The sequence below is a fragment of the Onychomys torridus genome, chromosome 9 (assembly GCF_903995425.1).
Source record: "Onychomys torridus chromosome 9, mOncTor1.1, whole genome shotgun sequence".
Taxonomy (NCBI): Eukaryota; Metazoa; Chordata; class Mammalia; order Rodentia; family Cricetidae; genus Onychomys; species Onychomys torridus.
Window position 1 is genome coordinate 64156738 of NC_050451.1, and position 22188 is coordinate 64178925.

Here is a 22188-nt window from a genome sequence, read left to right on the forward strand (position 1 = left end):
AAGGTTCTTAATTTTCAATTATTATTAAGAGATTTAAAAAAATGTTCTCATGTATGTGTCTGTGTGAATGTATGTGTGGCTGCCTGAGCAGACTTGAAGAGGGTATGGATCCCTTGGAGCGGGAGTTCTAGGCAGCTGTGAGCCATTCTAAGTGATGCTGGGAACTAAACTCCTATCTTCAGCAAGAGCAATGTATGCCCATGACCTGCGTCCACTCTCTAGCCCTGATTTTCTTATTTTAAAAGTAAACAAAGGCACACTAACACCCATAGTCTGGACTGTTTCTCTGATCATACTGTAAGGGTAAAATAGGCCAGTGATGAAAGCTGCCATTTAGTACAAAGTGAACAGGTCCCTTTATTAACATATGTTGAAGGTGGACATTACCTCTGTGGAGACGAATCCCCTCTTCAGTTTCAGAAGAAGGAACTTGGACCGTGTTGTCTTAACAGTTTCTGTAGTTGATGGCCCTCCCTCATTAGTTTCTCAGCAATACAGACAATTTTCATTTAGGAAATGTCCTACTTTCCTTGAAAAGTTAACCCTTAAAAACAAAAGCAGTTTTAATTCCCAAACCCCTATCCATACCATGAAAACTTTTTTCTTTTGTGAGGGAAGGTCTTGCTGTGTTTTCCAGGCTGGCCTCAAACTCACATCTTCCTGCCTCAGCCTCCTGAGTGTCGGACATGTGGCATGTGCTGGCATGCCCAGCTGGATGCTACGGTTTAACAGGAGTTTAGCCTGTAAAGAGCGTCTTTCTCTTTGAGAAGCACTTGAGAGGCTTCGGGGAAGGACCCGCTCTGACAGTTACTGAGAGGAGCTGCCCTGGGCGGGCAGGCGGGCAGTGCGGTGTGAGCCGCGGGCTGATGGCGGCCTCTCCCCGTGCAGCACGCGCCTCTCAGTCACTCTTCTCTTCCGTCTGGTAATGCCTGTACTCCGGCTTCAGCTCCCACGTGTTTTTGTGAATCCCCTTTACATTCTGAATGCCAATTTCTTTCAAGATTTCTTTCAGGTATCCCTAAAAAACAAAACAAACAAACAAAAAACGCCCCAGAGGAGATTATTAAGGTGGAAAATAACACCTGAAATACACTAACTATTCATAAGTAACAAAACCAATGTTTCTTAAACCCACGTGGGGTTTTTGAGGAAGAGGTTGAATAGCACACCCCACTAAACACTCACTATGTGCATCGAGGGCCTAGGCCTCCCCAATAAAGAAAAAGATTTACAGGAAAATGAAAGACCCCAGAGCCCTGGGATACTTTCGTCTGCGAGAGGGCCCCCCCCAGAAACCAAGATTCCAAACCAGCAGATGCAACACGCAAGAGGAATGTATTCAGCACTGGCGCAAGTGGGCTCTCTGTCCTGGTCAGTCAGAGAGCCCGGAGCAGCGGTTACAAGCATTTTTAAAGGCAGAAACTACAAAATTAGCATAAGATACCAGGTGCCCCGGGTTTGGCCCAATTTAAAAATCATCATCTATTTCAGCAATCATTTTGTTACGCGGGAAATTTTGTAACATTCGTCCTACACTGGTTGGCTCAGGGGAGGTCTAGGGGGAGCGGTTACTCTGGAGGGGAGTTCGCATAGTTGCAGGCTTGTGATTGGCTGACATTTGACCTAGTTTGCTGGACTCACCAGATGGTCCTTATCTTGGGTCCTCTTTGAGGAATTTTTTTAAACAGGGACTTATTATTATTTTAATCTATAATTGCAGACCTTGTCCCAAGGCCGACGGCTGGGCTCTGAAACTTTTTGCTTATTTCCAGGGAGAGGATGGGTCAGTGTCTAACGCAAGCAAGTTTACAGAAGCAAAGCCAGCAATTTGCAATTGTAAAATGTATCTCTAATTTTTTTTTCCTCAGAAAACACACTTTAGTGATGGCTGCTGAATGTTCACTGAACTATATGGAGGGCAATCTTCTCTTGACTTCAGTGGCTTAACAGACTCAGTTCACAGACTGCGCACACACAAATGACACACACTGCAGGTACGGGAAGTAAAAGTCAAGAAGCAAGCACATGACAACTACCTACAATTCCCACTTCTAAGATGAGGTTTCTTCTTTTACAGACAGGGTCTCATCTCATCACGCAGTCTTGGCTGGTCTAGACCCTCAGATGTAAGCCAGAGAGGCCTCAACTCCCAGCGTTCCATGAGCCTCCACTTCCTGAGTACTGGGATTAAAACTGAGAGCCCCACCCCATCCGACTAACAAGGCTCTTCGAACTTAGAGTTTCAGAATACCCCCTTCCTGTAGACTAAGGAAAGGCATCATCTTTGTGTTGCCCGAGACTACCAAAGACGGGAGAGGACTAAGAACTAATAATGAGCACACCAGCTAGTATACTACAAAACACTGCCTATTTGCCGAAGCCCACTGAAGCACCCACTATAAACTGACCAATACAGACTATAGTAGTTTCTAAGAGAAAGAAGTTATTCACAAGTGATATGTTCTGCCACAGAAAACCCAATCAACCTAATTTGACTATGTGCTTCAAAGAATCAGCCACAATAGTAAGATGGCTGCTCTCATTGCAGGAGAGCTAATCCACTCAGAGGAGAGGCACTGATGGTGGAGGAGCCACTGCCCAGATAATATTTGCACTGCATGCATTACCACCCAAACCACATTGTGTGTGGATCTTTAGTAAGCTCCAGTGTGTGCATATGCCCAGCTCGCTTCAAACTCACAGAAATCCACCTGCTTCTGCTTTTAGAGTACTGGGATTAAAGGTGTATGCCATTATGCCCCCTTCCCTTCTAAACAGGGTCTGCAATTCTCTATGTAGACCAGGCTGGCCCTAAACTAGTAGAGATCTGCCTTTCTCAACCTCCGCAGTGCCACCATATGCAGACTTGTCCTTGTTTTTTGAGACAAGGTCTCATGAGCTGTCTAGGCTGACCCTCAAGCCTGGATTCTTCCCTCCTCTGTTTCCCTGAGAGTGCTGGTATTAGGGGCATGCTTCACCATGCCAGGCAAGAGGAAGTCTGCCTTTCCTAGCTGATCTGTTCAACTACTCTGAAGTTCCACCATATCTGCTTTAAAGCTGTTGAAGCTCTGATGCTCCAGGATCAGTGAGCCCTTGATATCCTTTGTTCTCTGAACCAGTGCAGGTTACCAAATAGTCAAACTCCTACCCAGGCTGATTTGGAATAACACAGCACAATCTATTTAGCCAGGGTAGGCTGCCATTTGGAAATTTAACGGCTGAAAACCAGAGCGCGTGAAGGTCCCTGGTCTCCTGGCCAGCCTTCCCAGGCCCCAGCAGGTGGCAGCAATGAACAAACAGTGAGTCCTGGGTTCCCAGGCGGCTCGCCTGCCTCCCACACCTTCTATAGTCAGCTTTGCTGAAGGAATGAGTGTGAATGAGTAAGCAGAGGCTTGGGCATGCAGGTAATGTGCACGTCTGCCATTTGCTATTTCAAATTACACTTGAAAAATGGGACACTGTTCATGAACTACTTTCTAATTACATTGGATTCATAAATGGAAAATGATGGGTTAGGCACAAATGATCTCAGTTTAGGTGCCAAGAATGACATCTTTGTAGAATTTCAGAAGAATGGTCTATTGTGCGGCTGCTAAGATGCTGGTGCACGAACAATCACATGGTTGTAGATGCACCAGAGCGGGGCTACATGCAAACATCCACCACCAGGAGCATTTCAGCAGCCCAGAGAAAAGCAGCTCTCCTGACTTCAAGTTTTGTGCCTACCTATAATCTAGGCCAAGAAGAAGGAAAGCCAGAAGGGCTCACTTGAAACAGTGAGAATGTCTGCACAGGGATGGAGAGATGGCTCAGCTGGGAGGGGCTAGGCTCACAACCACAAAGACCAAGTCTTCACTCTACAGGTTGGCTGTTTCCCATGCAGTCCCCTTCATCTGGGAAGGCAGTCCCGAACTTACTGCAACAGTGAGAAGGGATGAGATACTCACCACCTACTGACCTGGTCAGTAACAAAACAGAATCAGAAAACACTTAACTGGGCTCTAACTCTGCAGGGTGGTGGTTTCCAATTTCCTTTGTCTTTAGGATGTTTCAAATCATAAGACATTTTATTCCAACCAAATGAAAGGCCTTGGCAAGGGGGGTAGGCATAGTGTTTTCGAGGAAGAAGTAGTAGCTACAGGGTAAAACATGTTCAGAAAAATCCCTAACAGGAGGAAGATGTGTTCCTTATAGAACCCAGAACTACCAGCCCAGGGATGGCACCACCCACAATGATCTGCCCCCCCCCCCCATAACTGCTGTGGAACAACCTTTGTACACTGTAAATATGTACTGCTCTCATTATTAATAAAAAGCTGATTGGCTGATGGTTAGGCAGGATTTTTGGGGCAGAGAAAATGCTGGGATGAAGAAGGGCAGAATCAGAGGAGTTGTGAGCCCAAAAGAGGAAGCAGGATGTATAGAAAACGAGCTAACAAGTCATGAACCATGTGGTAGAACTGAGATAAAAATATGGGTTAATTTAAGTTATAAGAGCTGGTGAGCATTATAGTTAATATTAAGTCTCGGTGTGTTTATTGGGGAGCCGGCAGTCCTGATAAATACCTGCCTATACAAATGGATCACTAATTAAGAACATGCCAAAGAGCCAGATCTTACAGAGACTTTCTCAGTTGAGGCTCCTTCTTTCAGATCTCTCTAGCTTGTGTCAGGCTGATTTAAAACTAGTCGGCGCACCAGACAACAGTGAGGTGTTTCAAAGATGTCTCCTGGCCTGCAACTCTCATCTCAGATTCCTCCAGGGGCATCTACTCTGGCTGGCTTGTCTTCTGTCCCACTTGCCATTCTCTGGCTTCTGAGTTCTCCACGCTAGGTGCCTCCTCCCTGTAACACTTACCCTGCCCCTCACGTCTCAACCTTGTGTCCTTTACGTTCGGCTTATGTCACTTCCCCAGAGCAGTTTTCTCCAGCAGTCACCTCAACCCACACAACTGCACCCCACACTGCCCACCCTTCTACGACAGCCCCTCCTTACAGTTTCTGTAATAACCCAGTTTTGGCTCTCTGTGCTTAGACTGCCTTCAGGCCTAATTTCTTTACGTGTCTCTCTCCTCTTAAATCATGTGCCCCTGCCAGGCCTCCCTGTACATCACTGATGCCGGGTACTATTGGAGTGAGTAGGGTGCTTGAGCAACTGACTAGGTAGCAGAGTGACTGGGGAGCTGCTAAGAAGGTCTCGAGAAATGAACTCCAATTCTTGTTACTTCTACACTTTCTGGAGTCTTACTTCTGGAATAGGCAGGGACAGTTTGAGGAGCAAAACTGAGTGAACTGCACTACCTGAATTTGAATGTTCATTATGAAAAGCTGTGCTGTAGTTATATGCAGGAAAGCATACCAGACCACATAATAATGCTGGAGAGAGAGACGAAATGTGAAAAATTTTACGAGGACTGAAAATTGTTAATCTCATTCCCTTAGTTATCCATCCCAGTATTTGCTCTGGGCACTGACTACCTGCCACTCAAGTGGGACAGAACCTCAGTCTTCCTTGCAGATCGGATCAGGTGGAGACTAGGCAAGCACAGTGAGAGTCACATACACGGCGTGCGGTAGGAGCCCGGGGAAGGGCTGGGCCGCTGCTCCTGCCTGTGAAGCTCTTAAGTTCTCTGAGGATGAGTACTGGATCATTTCATGACAGTAATTCAGTGCAGAAAGAAGCACATACTTAAAAACTGAGCAGCTCCAACTTACTTTCCCACCCCAATGCCTGCCTTTCAGAAAGGACGCCAGCAACTGGTAGCGCTTTGAGTCACAGGGGACTAGGATGTTTCTCCTCAGTGTGGGCCACAAAGCAGCACATCATGCAGACACTGGCTCCACCTCGGCGCTCGCTCATCAAAGGGATGTGTGGGAGGGAAGCAACAGCTAGTGGAGCAGAGCATACCTGAGCACAGCGCCAAAGGATCAGGATGGGCTTTGTGTTTGTGCTCAGGATAAAACTGGTGAGTGACAAGTCAGAATCGGCCAACGGACTTCCATGCCTGCCCCGCTCTAGCCTAGGAGGGGGTGCAAGCAACCCATGGTTTCCTCTCTGCTTCCTGCCACATCACCCACCCAGTTCTTTCCTTCTCCAGCTCTGCCAACCTCAGAGGACTGATCTGCATTTCATTTTATTAAGCATTTCAGTGATAAGCATTATTTACATAATAACAAATCAACTGAACTTGTTTATGAACAGCTCTGTCATGGAGCAGATTACAGCTACTAATCATAGACCCTGTTTGGCTTCTGGTCATAAAACTGGCCCCACAAGTTTAGACCAAGTGCCCAATATGCAGATCTGTGTGCCCCAGGTGGCACATGGGGATTGTGTGTCTTGTAACAGGGTATAAACAGACTCTTCTGTGTGAGTAAGTGACTCCTGTCAGAGATGTCAACGGAACAAAGGACTGTTGATGAGGCTGTTAGTGACTTAAGGCACAGAACTGCTCATTAAGAAACAAACTGCACATTAGGAGTAAACAGTGAAGAAGGGCGACAGATGCCCCCACTACTTCAGACAGACTAAACTGAACAGGAGATGGAAGGTGGTGCTGAGGCCTGCGGGTCTCTCCTTTTCACCTCACTAGCCACCCCACCCCCATCCTGTGTCTTCTCTGGGTCTCCACTGCTTCTATTTCTCCCTTGAAAACTCAAAGCAGCCTACAGACTGGCAATAAAATGGTCAAAGGATAAGACCCTGCTCAATTCAACTTTACATTTTATTCAAACATTGAAAACTAGCTAATTATTATTATTTTTAATAATTTATTTTTATTTTTTAATCTTTAAAAATTTATTTATTTATTGCCAGAGCTGAGGACTGAACCCAGGGCCTTGTACTTGCTAGGCAAGTGCTCTACCACTGAGCTAAACCCCCAACCTTATTTTTCTGTTATTAGCTTGATACAGTATAAATTCTTATCTTAATAGTGAAATGTTTCATTGAGGCTTGCTCAGTAACTGAGTAAAACCAAAGCTTATTATAAGCCACAGTCATCCTAGAATCCCCCCTGCTATATATATAGGTTCCATGATTCAGTGAGTTGCAGTCTGATTGTTCTTTGCTTTATATCTAGATTCCACTTATGAGTACATACCATGTTTGTCTTTCTGGGTTTGGGTTACCTCACTCAGGATGATTTTTTCTAGTTCCATCCATTTGCTTGCAAATTTCATGCTGTCATTGTTTTTCTCTACTGAATAGTACTCCATTGTGTATATGTACCACATTTTCTTAATCCATTCTTCAGTCGACAAGCATCTAGGTTGTTTCCAGGTCTTGAGGTAGTTTGATTCCCAATTTTCTGAGAAACTGCCATACTGACTTCCACAGTGGTTGTACAAGTTTACACTCCCACCAACAGTGGAGGAGTGTTCCCTTTGCTCTACATCCTCTCCAACATTGACTGCCATTACTGTTTTTGATCATAGCCATTCTGACACGTGTAAGGTGGTATCTCAGAGTCGTTTTGATTTGCATTTCTCTGATGATTAAGGATGTTGAGCATTTTTTTAAATGTCTTCCAGCCATTTGTTCTTTTGTGAATTCTCTATTTAGCTCTTTAGTCCATTGTTTAATTGGATTGTTCAGTATTTTAATGTCTAGTTTCTTAAGTTCTTTTTTTTTTTTTTTGAGCTGAGGATTGAACCCAGGGCCTTGTGCTTGCTAGGCAAGCGCTCTACCACTGAGCTAAATCCCCAACCCTTGAGTTCTTTATATACTGTGGAGATCAGTCCTCTGTCAGATGTGGGGTTGGTGAAGATCTTTTCCCATTCTGTAGGCTGTCTTTTTGTCTTACTGACTGTGTCTTTTGCCCTGCAAAAGCTTCTCAGTTTCAAGAGGTCCCATTTATTAATTGTTGTGCTCAGTGTCTGCGCTGTTGGTGTTATATTTAGGAAGTGGTCTCTGGTGCCAATGCGTTCAAGTGTACTTCCTACTTTCTCCTCTATTAAGTTTAGTGTAACTGGATTTATATTGAGGTCTTTGATCCACTTGGATGTGAGTTTTGTGCATGGTGACAGATATGGATCTATTTGTAATCTTTTACATATTGACATCCATTTGTTGAAGATACTTTCTTTTTTCCATTGTATAGTTTTGGCTTGTCAAAAATCAGGTGTTCACATGTGCTTGGATTAATGTCAGGGTCTTCAATTCGATTCCATTGGTCTGTATCTTGGTTTTTATACCAGTACAGGCTGTTTTTATTACTATAGCTCTATAGAGAGCTTGAGGTCAGGGATTGTGATGCCTCCAGAGGTTGCTTTATTATATAGGATTCTTTTAGCTATCCTGGGTCTTTTGTTTTTCCATATGAAGTTGAGTACTTTTCTTTCCAAGTCTGTGAAGAATTGTGTTGGGATTTTGATGGGGATTGTATTGAATCTGTAGATTGCTTTTGGTAAGATTGCCATTTTTACTGTTAATCTTACCTATCCACAAGCATGGAGATCCTTCCATTTTCTGATATCTTCTTCAATTTCTTTCATTAGAGATTTAAAGTTCTTGTCAAAAAGGCCCTTCACTTGTTTAGTTAGTGTTGTCCCAAGGTATTTTATATTATTTGTGGCTATTGTAAAGGGTGATGTTTCTCTGACTTCTTTCTCAGCCCTTTTATCATTTGTGTATCATTTTTTTGGCTACTGATTTTTTTTTGAGCTGATCTTGTATCCTGCCACTTTACTGAAGGTGTTTATCAGCTGTAGGAGTTCCCTGGTAGAATTTTTGGGGTCACTTATGTACACTATCATATCATCTGCAAATAGTGAAAGTTTGACTTCTTCTTTTCCAATTTTCCAATTTGTATCCCTTTGATCTCCTTTTGTTGTTCTAGCTAGAACTTCAAGTACTATACTGAATAAATATGGGGAGAGTGGACAGCCTTGTCTTGTTCCTGATTTTAGTGGTATTGCTTTGAGTTTTTCTCCATTTAATTTGATGTTGGCTGTTGGCTTGCTGTAGATTGCCTTTATTATGTTTAGGAATGTTCCTTGTATTCCTGATCTAAGACCTTTATCATGAAGGGGTGTTGGATTTTGTCAAAGGCTTTTTCAGCATCTATTGAGATGATCATGTGTTTTTTTTTTTTTCTCCTTTCAGTTTGTTTATATGGTGTATTACACCTTGCATCCCTGGGATGAAACCTACTCAGTTATGATGGATAATTTTTTTGATGTATTCTTGGATTCGGTTTGCCAATATTTTGTTGCGTATTTTTGCATTTATGTTCATGAGGGAGATTGGTCTGTAATTCTCCTTCATTGTTGCATCTTTGTGTGGTTTGGGTATCAGGGTAATTGCAGCCTCATGAAAAGAATTTGGTAGTGTTCCTTCTGTTTCTATTGTGTGGAACAATTTGAAGAGTATTGGAATTAGTTCTTCTTTGAAAGTCTGGTAGAGTTCTGCACTGAAACCATCTGGTCCTGGGCTTTTTTTGGTTGGGAGACTTTTGATGACTGTTTCTATTTTTTTAGGAAAAAAACTAGCTAATTATTGCATTAATATTTCTATGCTAAAAAAGCCTTACTTGTCTGGCAGTGGCAAATGGCTTATAGTTCTGAAGGGTTCTTTTTAATTTTCAAAACAATCTCTCAGTATGTAGCTCTGGCTGGTCCATGCTGGCCTCAAACTCTTTGCCTGCCTCTGACTCCTGAGTGCTGGCATTAGAAGTGTGCACTACCACACCTGGCTCTGTAACTCTGGTTAAAGATGGGCTTCAGTTCTGGAATAGTTCACTTGTATATGGAATAGCTGACTTGGGTTATTAAAGGCTGGGCTATAATGGTTTAAAGCTGGGAATAAAACAACATAGTGTACATACTCGAAACCACAGATATCCAAGTCTTAATAAAATAAAAGAGAAAGCACCACTTTCCCCCCATCCTGAGACACGGTTTCTCTCATAGCAGTGGCTGTCCTAGAACTTGCTCTTTAGAACAGGCTGTCCTAGAACTCACAGTGATCCACCTACCTCTGCCTCCTGAGTGCCACCACCACCCGGCTACACCACTTATTTTGAAAAAATAACTGAGTTTGAATTCTTACCCAGGAAAATGTGTCAAGACAGAAAGCAGAGCTATAGATTTGTAGAACTGGGGGTGGGTGAGTGCTAATGCATATGGCTTTCTTTGGGGTGCATGTTCTGAAGCTGACTGTGGGGATCATCTTGTGACTGTTCATATACTAACTGCCCTGATTGATACATTTCAATACAGTTTATTCTGCCAACAGAAGCTTTAAGTTGGAATAATAATGAAAAGGGAACTGTGTGCTGGCAGGTACCTGTCAACTGAGCACTTAGGAAGCTTGAGGCAGGAGGAAGCCCTATGTGACACCAGCTACACTACTCTCTTGAGTTCAAGGCTGGCCTGGGCTACATATTAAAAAATTTTTTTTCCAGCCACATACACATATGTGACATATGCCTGCCCAACTCATGGCATTTAAAAAAAATATTAAAGACCAATTTTCTGGGTTACCACCTACAGGAATGTCCCATTTACATGTTGTACATAAATAACACACAATTTTGTTTCCCGGACACCTGTCCCCAATACTATTACCTGTGTAGCACCATCTATATAAGCTTGAGATATTCGAACATGTTACTAAATTAATCTTAAAAAATGATTTCATAAATGAGGTACAGAAAAACAAACAAACAAAAAAACCCCCAAAACACAGAAAACCAGGAATGATGGGAAGCTGGGGCTGCTGGGACAAGCCTGTAAGCCCTAACACCTCAGGAAGGACAGACAAAAGGGCAGCAAGGTCAAGGGGGGCAGGGCTCCAGCAGCTCCAGGGCAAAGTCAGTCTGGGCAACCAAGTGTGACCCCACCTCCAAACAAACAACCAAAACAGGGCCAGAACAGAGCTGGGGGGCCCAGTCCCCAGAATCAGGAGTTTGGGATCAGGCCCGCTTCAGCCAGTTCTTGATCAACCTGGGCTATGGGATCTTGTCTCTAGACAACAGTATGTAGATGCTGGCTTTCTAAGTCTCCGGCCTGTCCTGGCACTCTAGCTGCTTCCATCTTTAACTGTGTGTTTCTCTTCCTTAATAAATTGTCTATATTTCTACCACCACCACCAATAATAATGATGGTGATAAAATAAAAAAATAAACACAACCCACACCTTTATTATCAATAGAAATATTAAAATTTTGTAAATGTATTTAAATGTTACCTACTTTTATTTAAGTTATTTATCTTAGTGTAACATTTCCTATTTTAAAACTTTTAATGACAGTCTTTTATTGAGAATTACTTCTAATGCATGAATTAATTATTCTCAAAGAAGGACTGTCATTAATTAATACACTCTTTTAGAAAATTTAGCATCATTGATATCAAATTCAAGAACTGAAGGCATATGGACTGAAAACTATTAAAACCAGAGACAGAGGAATCAAACAGAAAAAGGGTAGCTCCAGAATACAGCACTGTAACAACAGCAATGATTTGAGAGTATAAATCGGGATAGGAACTGATAAGCAAATATCAAGCTTGTGTCCTATTTCCTGCACTCCTAACCACGATCAATGATACTACATGAAAAGCAGAAAGGAACCTTATTGTGAAGACAACACATTTCCCTCCTCATTAAAAAGGTTGTCAGGAAAATTTTCCTTGCTTGTCCACAGATCTATATATGTGCTGGAATAAATCTCAGAGGTCACAATAATGACATTCCTCAGCTGAAGTCAGGACAACTGTGTCTAAGCCCCAGCCCTGCCCTGGACCTGTTAGGTAGAAAATTCAGTCTTGGGGCTGGAGAGATGGCTGAACTGTTAAGATTTAGGCTCAATAACACCTATGCACATAAAATAAAAATAAATCTTAAGAAAAGAGAATGAGTTCTTATGCTACCTTTACTTTAAGGACCCAAGTAGGAAGCCCATAGGCCAGGATTTGTAGCCCACAGCATGAAGAACAGGAATTTCTGTCTGGCTTGAGCAACTTGGGTGTCAGCATTACTTACTAAATGCTTGGTAAGGCATGGAAATCACGTTCTGTCTGGAACTGCAGGGTGGCTTGGTCAGTGAAGTGCCTGCCATGCAAGCATGCCCAAGTGTGAGCCCTAGAACCCTTGTGAAAAAGCTGGGCATGGACGGTGTGTCTGTAATCCCAGCACTCGGGAGGTAGAGACAGGCAGATCCCTGGGGCTGGCTGGCCAGCCACCCAAGGCTAATGAGAAGCTCAGGCCAGTGAGACAAGAACAACAGGAGGCGCCTGAGAACTGACACCCAATGGTGGACCCCGTGTCCACATACATGTGCATAAGCTGCACGTGCAGCTCCCCCTCCTAAGCTGTGCTTTGACTACATTGTATCTGGAATTAATATGCTAGAGCATTTCCTGACCTGACCTCCTAGTCCAGAAACAGAAACTCAACTGGGTGGTGGTGGTGGTGCATGCCTTTAATCCCAGCACTCGGGAGGCAGAGCCAGATGGATCTTTGTGATTTCAAGGCCAGCCTGGTCTACAGAGCGAGTTCCAGGAAAGGCGCAAACCTACACAGAAACCCTGTCCCGAAAAAACAAAAACAGAAACAGAAACAGACACTCAACTCCTACTGAACTCATCAGAACCCACCCTGGGTCTTTTACAGGAATAACCAGGATAGGTCTTCTGAGTGGCTGCTAGCTGGGAGCTATTTTGGCTATCCTAATGGGCAAGCATCTGCTTACAAACAAAGACAACAAACAAGGAAGGCGTAAAGGGGAAGGAACAGTCTAAGTAGATAACACGAGAAGCAAGTTCGAGCTATCTCTAAAGCCATGGCCTGGAACTTTACAGCCACATGAGACGATACATCCTAGTTTTGTCGACACTAGTTGCTTTCTGTCCCTTGTAATTGGAAATCATCACCAATCACAGACCCCAATAGGATATGCTTGAAAGTCTCTAGGTTTGGTGGGAAAGATGCACTCTATTTCAAATTCTCTAGCTCCTTTATCCTTGGAAAAATACCACACAATCTTTGACTCCATATTTTTGCTTAAACTACTTTTATTCTTGTTCTTAGAAGCTAGATGAGGGCATCGGATCCCCAGGGCCTGAAGTTACAGATGGTTGGGTCCTCTGGGAGAACAATCAGTGCTCTTAACTGCTGAGTTATTTCTCCAGATCTTTACTAGTAATTTATTTAGATCTTTACTTAGGCCTATCTGGAAATAGCTTGTGAGGCCCAGGCTAATCCCACCTGACTGCTGATACAGCACCATAACTGCTTTGCTTATGGAATACCTACCATGCACAGAGGCAACTGTTGAGCAGGATTGTGCGAGTATGGGCACCAAGCTGCACTTTCCTCATGACTCAAACCTATTCTATTAGAAGTATGTCAACTATTCAACTACCCATTTTGAATTAAAAGGTGCTGGTGAGGTGGTTCAGAGGTAGAGGTACCTGTAGCCAACCAAGCCTGATGACCTGAGTTTGATCCATGGAACCTACGTGGTAGACAGAACTAATTCTCTCAAGCCATCCTCAGACTTCTACATGTACATCCACACCTGGGAGGACCAAGTGCAAGGAAATGACAAGGCTCAGTTATGATCAGAGCTGGCCTCTACAGCATTACTACAAATGCACATGGGTAAAGAGGAGATGCTGGAAGCAGGGTGTCAGGTCTCAGAGTGCTATCAGCAGCTTCATGTTTCAAAGGGCACAACTAAACTTTTCAATGGCTTGTGTTTTTAAAGGAAATATTATGTGTGCTTCTAGTTTATAGATAAAACATGGAGGAAGACAAGACAAAACAGAGCAAATGTTAAAGATACCAAAAGCTGGGGAGAAATAACAGGTTTCCTCTGTTTCATATTTTATTTTTATTATTAATCATGTTTAAGTTGTTTTTATTTTATTTCTTTTTATTTTTTAATTTTTTAAATTTAAATTTAAATTTTTTTTTTAGCTGAGGATCAAACCCTATTTTTATTTTATTTTTTCGAGACAGGGTTTCTCTGAGTAGCTTTGCGCCTTTCCTGGATCTCGCTCTGTAGACCAGGCTGGCCTCGAACTCACAATTTTTATTTTATTTCATGTGTGAGTGCTTTGCCTATCTGTCTGTGCACTACATGTATACATGGTTCCCACGGAATCCAGATGAGGGCACTGGATCCCCTATATCCTGGATGGTTATGCACTGTCATGTGGTGCTGGGAATCAAATCTTGGTCCTCTGGAAGAACAGCCAATGCTCTAACCACTGAACATCTCTCAATGTTTCATGTTTTAAAGGGAGAAGAAAAAGCTGCAAGCTCAATCGCATACAAACATTCCGTTAAATAGGTATCATATTGCTGACTTTGTATCAGGTACCAAAGCTTGGTCTTTTCAAACTGGCTTGTCTTTGCAGAAGTTCTACTGTTCTGGTTGCCTATATAAGCTATATACTAGTGAATGACATAAAGACTACCTTACCCTAGGGTAGTTTCTGTGATGAGTAAGTCTGCCTGTAGAAATGAAGGGTTTTGGGAAGAAAAAATAAGAGAAAAGAAACACTAGAGGTAAGTATGGGGGCATGTGCTTTTAATCCCAGAACTGTAGTAGCTGAGGCAGGAGGATTTTGAGTCTGAGATCAGTCTAGGCTATGTAAATAAGGCAGCCAGGCAGCAAGTAAAAGTGTGGTGGAGGTGGGGCATGGGACATGAGAGATGGAGAAAAGAGGGGGAAGGCAGGAGGGGTGTGTGTGTGTGTGTGTGTGTGTGTGTGTGTGTGTGTGTATAAGTGTGTGAGGGAGAGAGAAAAAGAGAGAGAGAGAGAGAAAGGGCGAGCAAGCATGTGTGAGAGAGAACAACTATCTGACCAGGGCAGGAGAGCTGCTCAGTGGTTAAGACCACTTGGCTGTTCTTTCAGAGGACCTGGGTTTCAATCTCCAGCATCCAATGTCCTTTTCTGGTCTCCCCAGGTAGACATACATGGAGGCAAAACACGCATACACAAAGAGTGAAATGAAAACAAAACAAAAAAAACCCACAAAAACAGACAGACAAACCAACCAACCCCCAAACTGAACTGATGAAAGAATTTGTGGAAACAGGGCATACATTTATTATGTATTATCCCTGAGCTTGGGATCTTCCAGTCTCTGAGTACTAAGATTACAAAGATGCATCACTACATGGACCCTAGACAGAAATTCTAACAATTCCCTTCCTTACAGGCAAAATGAATGAACCTAACACCCCATGGTAAGAACAAGAACCTCCTTTCCCTAGAATGTTCCTCGTGTCTAACTGTGGGCATGTTTTATTCTGCAGGAATAGCTTATCTGGTATCAGTGTCTGGAGCAGCCTTTTCATGTAAACATATTTACATATAAAAGTAAAAAGACAAACGTCATTAAAACCAGAAGAAACACAGCTTGCTAATAAATTATTCTTTCAAAAATATTTTAATTTAGTTTGGGTGCTGTTTCCCAGGCTGTGAAGCCGAAGGGAAAGAAAGCATTAGCTGAGCTGCTAACAGTGTAGCAGGAACACTGTAACAGAAATTAAAAAGAATATGAAACATTTAACAGATCTCAGATTAATATTAAAACACAGGTTCCTTTTCTTCATACAAAATTACTTCCATTAAATGTGTCTATGACCTTATTACTACTATTAATTGTATGTGTAGGGTGTTCTGCCTGCATGTATGTCTGTGTACCACATGCATGCCTGGTTGCCTGCAGAGGCTGGAGAGGTGTCAGATCTCCTGACCTGGAGTTATAGATGGTCACAAGCCAGCATGTGGGTGCAATGAGTCAAACCCTAGTCCTTAGAAGAGCAGTCAATCTCTTAACCACCGAGCCATCTCTCTGGCCCTAACATTTTATTATTGTGTGTGCACACATGCTTGCACACAAGAGGGCCTTGGTGTGTGTGTGTAACAGTCAGAAGACAACTTTCAGGAGGGGGTTCTCTCCTTCTGAAGTGGGTTCAGGGATCATCAGGCATGTGCATGAATGCCTTTATAGAGTGAGCCATTTCAGTGGCTCTTAAATGTGTCTTAATCTAAAGGAATGAGGTGGACGCTGGAAACACAGAACTGCATTAATCAAGACTTGTTTTCTAACATGAACTGTCATTAGAAGAGCGGATGTGAACGTAACCAAGCTTCTCCTCACTATGTTAACGAAGTAGGGTATACTTAAGGATCAGCAGAAACACACATACCACAGGCTGCTTTGTGATGTCCACCAAGTCCTTAAGATTGTAGTACTGATGTTTCTCAAAGGCTGAAAACAGCATGTCCAGGACATGTTGTTTGTCTGCCCGAGCTCGCTTTCCATCTTCCTTCTTCTTCCTTTCGTATTCAATCTACAAGCAAACACAGAAGAAAGGTGTCATCGGAACAGAACCCTTGGAAACAGCATTTCTGTCCCAGTCATCGGAGAGCTACAGTGCAAGTTTCAGGGTACCAGCCTCCGGCAGGGACTCAGAGTCAGGGTCTTGTCGCCCCAGGACTCAGTGCCTTCAGGCTCTAGGACAGTTACAACACTGCTCTAAACCAAACCATTTTCAGTCAGTCTCTCATGACGCTTCCTTTTTTTTTGTTTTGTTTTGTTTAAAGTTTTTTGAGACAGGGTTTCTCTGTGTAGCTTTGCGCCTTTCCTGAAACTCACTTGGTAGCCCAGGCTGGCCTTGAACTCACAGAGATCCGCCTGGCTCTGCCTCCCAAGTGCTGGGATTAAAGGCGTGCGACACCACTGCCCGACTCGTGATGCTTTATGTATCCCATTCACCTCCCCCCAAGTAGGTTTTCTTCCTGGTTAGCCTGGACTAGCCAGAAACTAACTTGCAGTCCCTTTGTTTTTGATTAATCAAAATACAGTAAGATGATTTCATGACACAAACTGCACTGAGTAGGTAACAGCTCTCGTGAGTCTGCGGACACAGGCTCATTACAGGGCAGGTACTCTAGCACCTGAGAAGGGGAACACTAGGAAGAAAGGATTCTCCCCTCTGACCCCAGCTGTGCTTTACTTCTACACACAAGAAAGGTAAGTACCCTCAACACTGACACCAGCAGACTATTTTTCTGAATCTTCCTTTTATCTTCTACCAGCTGGATATAATACCTGAAAATAATATACCACTTATTCAAATAAAACCAAGACGCTAGGGCCATGTTTTATGTACCCCATAGTGTTGTACATCTTCACACATACCAGCACTAGATGCAACTCTCCCCCCTCACCAAACAAGAGTCTCTTTGCAGCAGATGGAGACCATTACAAAAAGTTACAAATGGTCAAAAGCAAAGAACAACTGACCTTGAGGTGCCCACTACCAACAGATAGATCTACAATATAACTCAGAGAATATCAGGAAGAGGGAGTAGAAAGATTATTAAAAGCCAGAGGACCAGGATATCTGTTGAGAGACAGAGAAGCTGCACCCATGGAATCACAACACTATCGTCACCTAAACAGGACCTGAATAATGACACCAGTTGACATGCAACTTGAATGGGGAAATCCTAGAAAGCCCCACCCCTAGTGAAGAACCACAAGTAACTGATGACTGCTGACAGGAGCATCAGGTCTTCTCCAGGGATGAGCCCCCTCATTGGTTACCCAGTACCAAGTGGCCAGTGTACACATGTGAAAAAAAAAAAAAAACAAAGTGTATATGAGCAATGCAGATTAGTTGTAAGTATATATGAATATGTATGTATGTACAATATGTGTGCGCACACAACACACACACACACACACACACACACACACACTGGTAGTTTTATGTCAACTTGACATAGGAGTTATCTGAAAGGGAATGTCAATTGAGAAAATGTATCCATAAGATCTGGCTATAAGGCAATTAGTTATTGATGGGAGAGGTCCTAGCCCATTGTCATGGTCCTGGGTTCTACAAGGAAGCAGGCTGAGCAAGTCATGAGGCTTGCAGCACCCTTCCATGGCCTTTGCATCAGCTCCTGCCTCCAGGTTCCTGCCCTGCTTGAGTTCCTTCAGTGATGGACAGCAATGTGGAAATGTTAAGCCAAATAAACCCTTCCTTCCACAACTTACTTTGGTCATGGTGTTTCATAACGGCAATACTAACCCTGAGACAACACGTACTACTACTGATGATGAAAACTATAGAGGTAATGCAGGAGAGCTTGAAGGTAGAGATGGGGAGCAGCGAGAGAGGAGCAGGATAAGACAGCAGGAGCTTGAAAATGATCAAAATGTAGCCAGGCGGTGGTGGCGCACGCCTTTAATCCCAGCACTCGGGAGGCAGAGCCAGGTGGATCTCTGTGAGTTCGAGGTCAGCCTGGTCTATGGAGCTAGTCCAGGACAGGCTCCAAAACTACAGAGAAACCCTGTCTTGGAAAAAAAAAAAAAAAGAAAATGATCAAAATGTATTCTAGACAAGTATGAAATCCAGTATTTTGTTCAATTGCATGAATGTCAATACAGTTAAAAAGTAGTTCTCTCCCATTGTTATCCCAGCACTAATCATTTGCAGAAAATGATCTTTGCATTAAAAACAATCTGTTGGGAGGATATTTCAGTTAGTAAATGCACAAGCTGAGTTCCATCCTAAGAATCCAGGTAAAAAGTAAGGCATAATGGTAAGTACTTGTAATCCCAGTGCTGGGGAGGCAGAGACAGACATCTTCCAGATACCTGAGGTTCTGGAAGAGTTCTGAGCCACTGAGAAACCTCATTTCAAAAGAAGAAAAAGAAAAAAAAAGCTTTTATGTGCTTGCATGTGTGTACACACAGAGAGAAAAATATACAGCTTTCCTTCCTTCCTTCCTTCCTTCCTTCCTTCCTTCCTTCCTTCCTTCCTTCCTTCCTTCCTTCCGGCCAGTTGGTTAAGCTTAGCTTCTTCATGAAAAGGCAGAGTAATGTGCTGCAGAAAGGCCAGTCTGGAAGCTCCCTGGGTAACTGAAGCTCTGGTGGGCTGGAAGAGGCCAGCAGAGAGGAGACCCTGCATACTGAGATTACTGTAGTGTGGGGACCAGCTTCAGAACAGCCCGAGCACTCAGAGATAACAACTCTGAGTCACTTAAGCTTATGCTCTCTAAATGCAGTGGTAGGGAATCACTGAACTTCCTAGGACAAGATTGTAACAGGAAAAATCTCCAATGCATGCTATGGAATAAAGCCCAAGCCAGTTTCAAGTTCTCTCAATGAGGCAGGCCTATTAGTGCAGGCCTGTGATTCCAACTACTTTGACCAAAAGTTCAAGGCTGTATGGGCTACAGAGGGAATTCAAGGCCACCCCAGGCAACCTGGCAAGACTATCTCAAATTAGAAAACAAAAGGAAAGGCTGGGGATAGAGATCAGTAGTAGAATGTTGCCTAAGTAGCAAAAGAAAAAAAAAGCATCCAAAAATGGAGGAGGGGTGTCTTGAAAATAACATCAAATAGCATACCTATGTGCAGCTGTAAAAGATTTAGAAGATTTCTGTGGCTTAAAAGATAGAACTTAGAGAATGATCAGACTGGGGATCAAGAAAGCACGAGTGACTAGAACCAAACCCACGAAACCAAGTATCACAACATGCTACCGTCCCAGCTTTCACCTACGCTGGAAAGATATAGGAGGAGCAATGGCATGTTAGCAAGGTCTTCTTTGTCTGACATGACTAGAGACGCTGGATGGTCAGTAGGAAAATGATGCCGTAATCTTACCAGGGCTCACTGAGAGAAGAAGGCACACTTTCTACTCCGCAATGGTGAGACATTTATGTGTTTTGTTTTTTTTCCAACCCCCAAATCTAGAGCCAGTAAGGCTTGACTCAAAGGTAAGATTTTTAGAATAAATTACAAACAAGCTCAAATTACAATCAGTAAATGTTAATTAGTAAGAAAACAACCAAATACTATCTAGATTAACCAAATTCCTGGTTGGTTTGTTCTCACCCCAAATACACTGACTGCTGCACATATTCTGGTGGATTTTTTCTTTCTTTCTTTCTTTCTTTTTTTTTTTTTTGAGATAAGCTTTCTCTGTGTAGTTTTGGTGCCTATCCTGGATCTTACTCTGTAGACCAGGCTGGCCTCACACTCACAGAGATCCACCTGGCTCTGCTTCCCCAGTGCTGGGATTAAAGGCGTGCACCACCACGGCTCTGGTGTTTTCCTTCTTTCACTGAAGAGGAAACAGAAATGCATACACGGCAGGGTAGTGCACTCAACCCTAGCAGGAGATCAAGGTCATCAAGATCTCCTGCTAGGAGATCAAGGCTAATCGAGGATTAAGGCTAGCCAAGGACTACGTGTCCACACCATAATAAAAAACCCCAATGACCAAACCAAGTGTAACCTGAAAACCCAGGAGCTATCAGTCCTTGTTAGAGAACTTTCAGATACTGGAACATGCACTTAGTTTTCTTAGAGTCCATACTATAGATAACTTGTAGAAAAAAAAGGGCTTTAAAATAAATCGGTTAAATTTGCCTTGGCAATGTCTAAGACAGGTTCATAATCTAAATTCTCATCTGTGGTATTATCAGCCAAGTAGGTCCAGTGTTTACATACTATTAAAAGAGACTTAGGGGTTGTGCTTGCCAGGCAAGCACAAGGCCCTGGGTTTGATCCTCAGTTTAAAAAAAAAAAAAAAGAGAGAGACTTAGATGCATCAAGCTATTGTTTTTCCTTTTATGTACACAGGTGTTCTCTATGTTTGTGCATCAAGTGGGTGCCTGGTAAAGGCCAGAAGAGGGCAATGGATCCCCTGGGACTGGAGTTCTAGGGGGTTATGAGCCCACCACAGGGGTGCTGGGAATCAAATCCAAGTCCTCTGGAAGAGCAGTCAGTGCTCTGAAGTGCTAAGTAGCCATCTAAAACCTAATGTTGTACTTAGGACAAAGCTAAGGCCTTGAAGTAACTGTTTTTTGTTTTGTTTTGTTTTTTCTTAATGCTACACAGTATAAAAAGTGCCCCTTGAATTGTACTCAACTGAACACTACAAACGAGGCCACACAAAAAAACTCTGAATACAATGAACCACTGTACCCAGAAGATGACTTTGAGCCAGTGTTGCTTCTTTCTCCGTTGGGTATTTTGCTTCTCACTGATGCCCACTGGAACTGCAAGGGAATGATATGTCGAGCAGCCAGCCAGCCAGCTCATTAGCAGCCAGGACAACGTATAAATTACTAAGATGTTACTGGCAAAGAAGTAATTGTTATGTCATGTGAATTCTACTTACTGATATTTCACCCGCCTCCACTGACCACATCACTGTGGAACCAACTGTTAGGGAGAAATGTTAACTCAGAAAGCACTTTAAGCTTAGTCTCTAGTTACGTTTTATATTTGCCAAACTTATCATATGAAATTAATTTTATTTTCTCAAGAGAACAAATTATTCAAGATTAAAACATAACTGCATGTTGAAAATTGACTGTGGATACGGTATAGACACGCTCAATCGTTATTACTGAAACCTTAATCACTGACTAAAATTATAAATGCCGCCCACTACCAATTAAAATATTATAATTCAGATGTCTGTAAATTCTAGACTGTTGTTTGCAGAAATACTCTGATTGCTTTGTCAAGGCAGTCTTTGCGAGGCTTTTATTCCAACTTCTGAAGTGACTGTGACAGCCTTGACTATCATGGCTTTGTATTTAAATCTCTGTGAAAGATTACTTCCCTCTCCCTCTGTCAATGCCTCCATTTCTGATTAGTGTGTCAGCATCTCTTCGGAGGTAAGGGATTCTTCAGAGCAGGCCAGTCCTTGGTACGCAAATTCAAAAGGACAGGCATGTAGTAGTATTCTTATGCACTCTCCCTTGAAAACCTCAAAGCTCAACAACCTTAGTTCTTGAGACTAGCAGCTGGCTGTCTTACAGAAGGGAAAGGACTATGCATAAACATAAAATGCCTTCCTAGTTAGTTCCTGGGAGGAGGCTGTCACCTGAAGGTTTTATGTAACAACTCTATTATTTATTTCACTTAGTGCTTTCCAGTTAGCTTATCCTAGCTCCTCTAGAACCAAAAGCTAGACACAGAGTCGTCCTTTATTAAACTTAGAACAAGAGGGCAGGGATGGTAGCAAAGGTGAGAAGACACATCTTAAGTTAGAAGACCGTCTCCTGCTGCCTTTAGAACCCCATTTCCTTCTCAACAGATGGCAGACAACTATAAAAAGTTCCTTTCTTTGGATTGGTGGTTGCAAACCAAAATAACCCAGGAGCTTAAAACACAATCCACATTCGATGAATT

At 42.9% G+C, this 22188-nt stretch overlaps 1 protein-coding gene across 1 annotated transcript in view; it reads right to left on the reverse strand.

The window, feature by feature from the left end:
- Positions 1-332: 332 nt before the first annotated feature.
- Positions 333-22188, reverse strand: part of Gtf2f2 (general transcription factor IIF subunit 2) — a 120484-nt gene continuing 98628 nt past the window's right edge. The window contains exons 7-8 of the mRNA XM_036199687.1: positions 16172-16315; positions 333-1018 (exon numbers count right to left, since the gene is read on the reverse strand). Coding sequence (XP_036055580.1) covers positions 899-1018; positions 16172-16315 — 264 coding nt within the window. The 3' untranslated portion in view covers positions 333-898. The remainder of the gene's footprint in view (positions 1019-16171; positions 16316-22188) is intronic.